The sequence below is a fragment of the Laccaria bicolor genome, genomic scaffold, assembly GCF_000143565.1.
Source record: "Laccaria bicolor S238N-H82 LACBIscaffold_16 genomic scaffold, whole genome shotgun sequence".
Lineage (NCBI taxonomy): Eukaryota > Fungi > Basidiomycota > Agaricomycetes > Agaricales > Hydnangiaceae > Laccaria > Laccaria bicolor.
The window spans coordinates 172,780-181,976 of NW_001889887.1; the positions used below are offsets into that span (position 1 = coordinate 172,780).

The following is a 9,197-nucleotide window of genomic DNA, read 5'->3' on the forward strand; positions in this document are numbered from 1 at the left end:
AATCTAGCATCAACATATTATGGGCAGGGAAAATACACAGAGGCAAAGAAACTGGCCATCCAAGCTCAGAAAATAAAGAATAAAGTTCCTGGAGCAGAATCTCCCCTTATGAATTCTAGGGAAAAAGGTATGAAATGAGCTTCATTTTTTCTTTTTCACTGACACTCATATTTATATGATTAGTGCATTCTCTGACCAATCTTGCCAAGAGGATTTCAAAATTCAAGTCTGAGATGATGCATTCATTTCATAGTAAGAAATATTTCAATGATGGCTTCGCAGAAACTAGTACTTAATTCTTCTTCGCCAACGCTTCCATCCTTCTCACATATATTCGTTTTCACTGAAATTCTGGCTTTTACTCATATCTTGATATTCTGTTTAGTATGTTGAAGAAATTTCTCTTTGTCTGACTGTTTTAATTAATGATTGACTGTGTATCAGTTTATCAAAAGCATCTCATGATTCACCATCCCATACTTTATGTCTGTGCTTGCATTCAAGCCCCTCTTCAACTCTCCTGTTGAGCTGTCCATTATCCTCCAACACATCCACTAAGCTACCAATATGCATCAAGGCCTCTTCAAGTTACCTTAGTTTTGTTGAACTGCAGATACAAGCCTACATAACTTCTGTCTGCAACAGCAGTGCCAATAGCAGATATAGTTATGTTGAAGTGTGCAATCAAAGTACCTTCATGAGATGTAGGAAATCTGAATTTTAAATCTTGGCAAGAACTTCAGCCACCTCAGGCATGTTAAAAAAACTTGATCCCGTATGTATATTTTTTTCTTCTTAAAAACCCCTTACTTTTCCTTTACTTGCCATTAATGCAATCATGTCAGAAGCATCCTCCAATTTAGTGCCTTAAAGCCTGTGTGTTGTGGAATTCACTATCATTATGCTTGCACCAATCTTGAGTTCAAGGCCAATAACACTCATGAATCATTCCACACCCATGCCCTCAAGACATCTCCAAGACAGACCCCTCACCATGATACCTTGTTTCTCCATCCCTCCTTTCTATTATCTCATTATCTTGTTATTCCTTGTTCCCATACCAGGGACCTATTCACTAACAAGTCTTGAGCTTCAGTCTTCTCAGTTAAAATTTTGACTTCCTACCATTAGTGTTTGAAAGTCCGGTCTGGTCTGGTCTTTTGACACCCAGGGGCTTTAACCGTGACCGTAACCAGTCTACCCTTTTCCCAGAAGTCAAAAAGACCGGACTGGACCACAAAAGATCATGGTCTGCGGTCTTTTTGCAGTCTTTAGACTGGTTTCAGTCTGCACCAGTTTTAACCAGTCTATGACCGGTCTTTAGGCTAATATTTTAAAATTATAAATCGGTAAATTTATTAACATGTCTACTGGCTTTAAAACGAGCCCAAGAACGTTAAATTCGGTTAGGAATTGGTGTTTCTATACAATAAATCTGGTACATCTACTATATCCAAAAATATTTTACAATTTAATTCATATCTCTCTCAATTCTTTACCAAATTGTATGTTCTTGGGTGCGTTTTAAAGGGTATTTAAGGGGCTACAAAAGACCGGTCCAAACCGGTCCATTTTTTTTTGCGGTCTTAACATCTCAAAAATAAAAGACTGTAACTGCACGTCCGGTCTGGTTATGGTTTTTTTCCAGTCATGACACCGGACTTCTAAATACTACCTACCATGCTCAGCTTCTTCCATAGCAGTGTCTTTGTCATGTGTGATACTCCCACTGCTGCTCTTGCTGGAAGACTTGCTGACAGAGGAACTAAATGCAGAATGAATGGTGTATGAGGCAGAATTGGCATGATCTATCTTTTCATGAGTAATTAAAAATATTGAGAAAAATGACTGCATACCCTCAGGTCCTCCAATCGGTTTGGAAATTTGAGGTTTAAAATATCCTGGGGGGGGGGGTGCATCCCAATTCCAACCTGAGTAAATGCCCAAATAGGCTGATTGGGTGTGTATCATGTGAATCCCCTGCATGGCTTGTCATCCCATGTTCTGAAAATCGGTGAACCATACTTGAATGTTCTCTCACAGCATGTGCCCATAGAGTGGGTTCATACAATCAGGGTCTAACACCAATAAACTGTCAGGTGCTGCATGGCAATGCAATCGAATTGAAATTGAGGAATGTAAGTGCATAGTGCGACAGGCAAGGAAGGGTTGATAGAGATGGAATGTGCTGCTGTGCATTTTATGACTTGTGCTACACAGCATAGTGCCCACCATAATGAGGTGCCAGTGGCAGGGTTGAGCATGTAAAAAAGCTGGCTGTTAGGAAGTGAAAGAGTGATGAAATCATTGGCAGTGAGGCGATAGTTGAGAGGGTTGATATCATCAATGATGGTGTTCACCAATTGGAAGGAAGATGGAGGTTGGGTAGCAAAGGCATATAAAATTTGATGGCCTGCATTGGTTGAAAAAGAATGAGGATGTATTTCATTGTTTGATAGAGATGGCAGGAAGTGTGTGTTGGAGTTTCTAGTATTTCAGTGATTGGTTACAATTTTTTGGAAAATCTGACAGTTCAAATGATGGTATACATTGAGGTTGAGGTAATGAAATTTGTGATGGCAGAGGGTGTTAAAAAAGTTTAAACATGTCAAAAATGTGTTGAGAGTTAGGGGCATTCCTCAAAATTGACACGACGTGGTTTCAAAGTCTGCACTTTACATAAGCATTACATTCTTCAAAGTTCACTCAGTGGCATATCGCTAATGGTTTGCCCTGGAATTTCACAGTCTGTTGCATGTTGCAGAGTTAGTGGTGATACTAATGGAGCCATATTCTGCCAAATGGGGGGGGATGGTCATGGTTTCTAGAACATCAAACAGACTCAGGTGACTCGAGGAGGGACAAACTTGAAGTTGAAATAAAAACTTTGCCACCCCGTCCAGTCAGACACCTTGTTTATCAGCTGTGGGTTGGGGAATTTTTATTGCCTAACAATGGAAGAAGAGGGTGTAAGAAACTCGATACCTCGCTGAACTGAGCTTTGCTGATACTGAATGTCAGGAGAAAGTCATTTGTCGGGAAGTCCCAGGCTTTATACACACCATTGCTCTCAACGACAACAGGGACCAGTTGGCAATTGGCTACAGCAATAATACTTGCGTCTCAGTTGTTTTGCTTGACGACCCTTGCTCAGGTAAACCTATGCTGATCTTTGAAAAGCAGGGGTTAAAGTCGATCATAGATATACAAAAACCTCTCATAAGACCTTGAAGAGACCCAACCCTGAGAACATTCCTCATAGAATATTTTACCTCTCCAATGGCACAGTTCTCATTGCATATTTCGGTACTTTAGGTTTTTTCAATACTTTCCATTCATCCACTGATTCCTACCGGATTCCAGGAATTCCAGAGGATTCCAACCAGAATACACAGGAATCCAACTGCAATAGACAGAAAATCTCATTGTTTATATATTTGGCCCTTCTATTTTAGACATATGTTTTGGAACAGGGGAATTGACCAAAATAAACCAGTACTTTACCCTCCCCCACATGCTCTGATCAGAGCTGTTCAGAGTTTCTACAATCAGATTGGATCAGCACTGATCAGCATCAGCATTGCTGATCAACACTGAGCTAGAGACTTAATCTGCACTATTCAATACTCAAAATTCACATCCAGTCAAGTCATAGATCTCAATAAATCAAAATTTAATGTATTTTATTGATGTCATTAAATCTATTTTTCTACATACAGTGCATATCAAAAGGGACAAGGAAATGGGGAGGGACAGGGAAAGGGGTACAAGGAAATGGGGATGGACAGGGTAGGGGGAGGGAAAAGGAAAGGGAGGGACAATGAAATGGGGAAGGGGGAAGGAAATGGGGAGGGACAGACAGGTAAGGGGGGAGGGAAAAGGAAGGTGTGGAAGTGCGTCATGTTCCATTCACGACGCCTTCTGTATTTTTCTTTTTCTTTCTTATTTTATGGTTTTACTTTTTATTTTGTTATTTGTATTTTACCCGTTCATTACTGAATGTTGAGAGTGAGTATAGCATGTATTTTCTTAGGGACCAAGGAGAAAGACCAAAGGCGTGCTCGCCGCGTCACCCAACAATGTGCGCCCTTGAAGGAATTGGTCTTGGAAGTTTTCCTGGATTCATACGCCTAAATTAAATTCTAGTTTTGCTTTCTTTCGCATTTCCTTCTTACTTATGACAGAACCTTTTCCGCTCGACGCGCTTTCTGATGGCTAGACGGTAGGGTCGAGCGTCAATGCTAGGGATGTCCGCACTGAGGTTGGCAGTCGCGCACGAAAATAGACCTCTCCCTACATTGTAAGTTCCCCGAGTCATTCCTAGTCTGACGGATTTGCAGGGAGAGGAGAGGGTGAAGTCAGCATTATTTTGTTTCTTTGTGATTCTTTCTATTTTTATTGCTATTTTTAGACGCTTCTCATTTATTTTTGGTCAGGCAGCATGTGAGTATGTGTGTAGCCTTGTGATTGTTTGTAACGTATTTAAAAGGCTCTTCGCGTGTTTTGAATCCATTCTTTCCCCCCCATCAGACTCTCAAGCACATTTAAGTTTTCAAGTTTTTACAGTCTCTGTCCAACTCTCTCCGTCTTCTTTCGACGACGACACACTTCAAGAACCTCTCCCTTTACCTCTCACACATTCTCAAGGTGTATACATTCGGTTCGACGTGCATACATACATACAGTGATTAGATGGTGACATTGGGCGCGTTCACACACCACTCATGATAAGCGCCCGATTCTTCTTCTTCCTTTGTTCTCGCTTTCTTTGTTTTTCACTCTCCTTATCTTTTTCTGTGGCAGACGACCAGTGACCCTTCCCTGTCCTTGAACTTTCGTTCTTCCACAAAGGGGATACATGGAAATGGGGAGGGACAGGGTGGAGGGAAAAGGAAGGGGGGGATGGAAAAGAAAGGGGAGGAGGCAAAGAAAGGGGAGGAGGGAAAAGAAAGGGGAGGAGGGAAAAGAAAGGAGAGGAAGGAAAAGAAAGGGGAGGAGGGAAAGGAAGAGGGAGGGACAGGGAAGGGGGAGGGTTGTTGTTGTCTGTTAACATGGTTGTTGTCCTTTGACGTTGTTGTTGTCTGTTGATGTGGTGGCTGTCCGTTGACATGGTGGTGCATGTTGTCATGGGTGTGTTGTTGTTGTGGGTGTGTTGTCTGTTGGCATGGCCCTCCATTGACATGGTGGGGCATGTCGTCGTCTGTGGGTGTGGTGGTTGTGCACAGATGTGTCATCCGTTGTCCCTTGTCGTGTGCCTGCTGTTAGCGAGCTGGGTTGGGACAAGTTTGGGATGGGGGGTGCTCACCTATGATGATGAACAACAAGTCGTCGTTCGTCGTCTGGTTGCCATGTCGCTATCATGGACATGGCAACATGTTGCCCTGCTTGTTTAGCAGCTGGGGCGCCTGCTGTTAGCGAGCTGGGTTGGGACAAGTTTGGGATGGGGGGTGCTCACCTATGATGATGAACGACAAGTCGTTGTTTGTCGTCTGGTTGCCACGTTGCTATCAGGGACATGGCAACATGTTGCCCTGCTTGTTTAGCAGCTGGGGCGTCATTTCCTGTATCATGGCTGTGGTGTTGTACTGTGGGGGTCGTGGTGGAATGACGACAGACATTGTCGTTTGCTGGCTGTCTTGTTGCCACGTCACAACAGGTTGTTGTGGGTGCTTGTTTCCTGGTGATGTGGCATTGAGGCATTGAGGTTGGGGTGTGGCCTGCTTGTTGTGGGCGATGGGTGGCTGGTGGGCATGGTGGTGGGCATTGGTGATGTGGTGATGTTGCAAGGTGGGTGGGCATTGTGGATGATGGTGGTGGTTGAGAGTGTGTGTGTTGTTTGTTGATGACACCCAAATCAAGCATCAGCAAACACTGGCACTCGATTTGGGTGTCAGGAATTCTGTTCTGTGTTGTTCCGGGAGCATTCCTTCCAGGTGCTTCCTGGAATGATTTCAGCAGAATTTGAATTCCATCAAAATTCCACCAGAATGGTTTGATCAATTTGGCAGGGCCCTCTGCCAAATTTGATTCCTCTGGAATTCCAGGAATGGCCTGGATTCCACCGGATTCTGGCAGGAATCAGTAGAGGACAGTAAAGACCTCGGTTTTTTGTGAGTGGCTTGTTCGAATCCTGATTGAACTCACTGACTTCTTGAAGTGCATATCAGGGGTTCCATCCTTACGACAAGCTGTTTGAAATTGAAGCAAAAAACTGGATGTCAGTCACTGTCGGCCAACAGTACATGCTCAATTACTCACTTCTCATCAGTGGAGGTGTCGCTCTCTCTCTGTCGAAGCTAACTCTTGCAGTTACAAATTTGACAGATGGTATTGACTACTACTCTATCACCCAGCAGTGCTATGCACACTCAATAGGATATGATGCCACAAAGGGCAGCACAACCATTCGTTACACTGAGATCGTGTTCTTAGACAACATGACCACTTCAGTCACCCATTTTTGGGTACCTATGAGGTTATCCAATTCTTTGAAATAGGGAACCTTAGTGGTACCCCATTCCAGAGTGGTATGACCCTCATACCAATTCCATCATACCATGGTATGGATGCCACATACCATTCCACCTCATACCATACCATACCATTCCATCTCATACCATACCATTCCACCTCATACCATACCAAATCACCTCATACCATACCATACCATACCATCATTCCAAAGCTGTCACAGGGTCTCTGGGGTCCTTTTTCCAAAATATGAAAAATATTTCTGCTGGCTGCAATTCTGGTTGGTTGGGCTCCATTTTTTGTGGGCCGGTTCATCACATTTCTTCTGACATTTTGAGCTACAATTGGTGGCTATCTTTATCTTTTGAAAACCAGCAGAAATCTCCCACAATCTGCTCAAATAGCCTTTATCCCAGCCCTTCTAATATCCATCACAAGCCACCTACCATGCCTACTTATATCCAGGCAATGTCATGTGAGGGTGACAATCTATTTAGCCTTCAACTCTATTACATCCAATCACTTTATTCAAGAAACACATGTTTGTGCACTTTCTTGATTGTATAATAGTGTCATACATACCATGGAACACAAACATATCAGGTAACTGGCTTGCCTTTGGGTGCACCAACTAATCTTATACCTGCTCTGCACCTCAAGACATAACAACAGGGAATTGCATTTCACATGTCAAGAAAAGTTCTGCACTATATGTGCATATTGCGAGGCTCAACTGTAATGTGACAGGATGTTTAAGGAACCCCTGCTCTGCACCTTAATAAATATCAACAGGGCTCTACACGTCAAGAACAGTACAACACCATATGGACATATTGTGAGGCTCAAGTTGGACTGTTACATGATAAATTGTGTAACACAATGAAGTGTTTCTTGATAAATTGGTGTGTGGGCAGTTATAGGAGAAATGCAGGATCAATGAGCTAACATTTTGTCATTACCTCTCAATAGTACACCCTGGCATATGCACCTCCTAAGACTATATCATATCAATGGAATGATCCCACAGACATCAAACACCAGTTGCTCATCAGAAAGGTGCAACATCTGAGTTTATGTGCACAATGGAGGGAAGAGGTGTCTCTCATACCAGGTGCATACTGTATGTTGCATGGATGGGGACCAAGTGAAGCAGAAATGGAGAATGCATTGGAAGAATTGTCACAGGAACATGTTGATGATGAGGGAAGTGATGATGAGCAGTTAAACTGCACATATGATATTGAAGAAGAGGACAATAACAATGTTATTGAAGAAACAGAAGTCTTGGCAGCATCAGATGCATACAGAGCAGCAGATAATGGGTTGTCATTTGGGAGATGGGATTTGGAGAACTTGTGGGAGGATGTGGAAGATGGAGAAGAAAGTGTCTTTGAAGCTACAGCCTCAAGCAAATGGCCAAGGCAAAAGTAGCATGAGATAGAAGAGTTGTGATGGTATTGGATCGAAAGCTTGTAATACTACGACTTTGGACTTTTATGGCAGAGTAGGGTGATGGAGAGGGTGGTAAGGTAAGTGTTCTATGTGATATACAAGATTGAAAATGTTATGGTAGAGGTATATTGAAAGTTTTGAATGGTATGATGTTTGGTGTGGTATGGTTCCTTTTGTTTGGTATGGTATGATTGATGGTATGATCACAAGTCAATCATATGGTATGAATGGTATGATGTATGGTATGATTCCATTTGTATGGTATGATTCCATTTGTATGGTATGATTCCATTTGTATGGTATGATTCCATCTCTATGGTATTATTCCAATGGTATGGCATGGTATGATTCCATCTCCATGGTATTATTGGAATGGAATGGTATGGTATGATTCCATCAGTATGGTTTCAATCCAATGGTATGGCATGGTATGATTCCATCTCTATGGTATTATTCCAATGGTATGGTATGGTATGATTCCAACTCTATGTTATATTCCTATAGTATTTAAAAATCAATTGTGAAGTGGTTTGCTCTATATGCATGTTGGAGGAATGGCCAATAGGTGGTAAATCATAGAGCTGGTAGGTAGGTAGTATTAGGCACATACTCAAAAAGGAACAAGGGCAAAGGACAACACAATACAATGGAGCTGAGTAAGTTAAAGAGTCAATTACTGTTGGAGAACTTCCACATAAACCAAAGAGTGGAAGAACTGTGGGGGGTCTTCAACAGCCATCCATCATTGATTGTGCAACTGTTGTATGACCACATATGCACATGTTGATTGAGAAACAACTGGATGGCTGTCCATTCAATCTGCATGTGATTATTTTCATTGTTCTCCAACATGACTATAAGTCCAGTTGGCAAGTGGTCAGTGACATTATCATCATCAATGTCACCCTGTTGAAAAAATTGATTACAGAGAAAGACATTTGTTAACGAGCTTGCCTAGAGTGGTAATTTTGGCTAAAGTTGATCCCTTGGCAACCAATGAAGTCTTGCATTGTTGTTGACTGAAATTAATTGGTCTGTAAAGATATAAGATTTCATGTGGCTTGTGATGGATTATTTCAGGTTTAGAGTGGATGGCTAAAACCTGGGATAAAGCCTAATGAAGCTGATTGTTTAGATCAAGTTCAACCTATAGTCTCCATTTGTAGCTGAAAATGTCAGAAGAAATGGGAAGAACCAGCCCACAAAAAATGGAGCCCAATGGACCAGAATTGCAGCCAGCAGAAATATTTTTCATATTTTGGAAAAAGGACCCC

At 42.2% G+C, this 9,197-nt stretch overlaps 2 protein-coding genes across 2 annotated transcripts; one reads left to right on the forward strand and one right to left on the reverse strand.

Moving 5' to 3' along the window:
- Positions 1-940: 940 nt before the first annotated feature.
- On the forward strand, positions 941-1,447 carry LACBIDRAFT_299259 (uncharacterized protein; the record flags this gene model as incomplete). Its single annotated transcript, XM_001882248.1, has 2 exons — positions 941-1,004; positions 1,132-1,447. 2 exons carry the CDS (start codon positions 941-943, stop codon positions 1,311-1,313), a joined length of 246 nt encoding a protein of 81 aa, XP_001882283.1. The 3' UTR covers positions 1,314-1,447.
- A 3,264-nt stretch (positions 1,448-4,711) lies between these two features.
- On the reverse strand, positions 4,712-6,265 carry LACBIDRAFT_328269 (uncharacterized protein; the record flags this gene model as incomplete). The annotated part of the gene is made up of 5 exons (XM_001882352.1): positions 4,712-5,081; positions 5,306-5,419; positions 5,456-6,051; positions 6,145-6,188; positions 6,259-6,265. The coding sequence occupies 5 exons, from the start codon at positions 6,263-6,265 to the stop codon at positions 4,712-4,714; spliced, it is 1,131 nt and encodes a 376-aa protein (XP_001882387.1).
- Between the last annotated feature and the right edge of the window lie 2,932 nt (positions 6,266-9,197).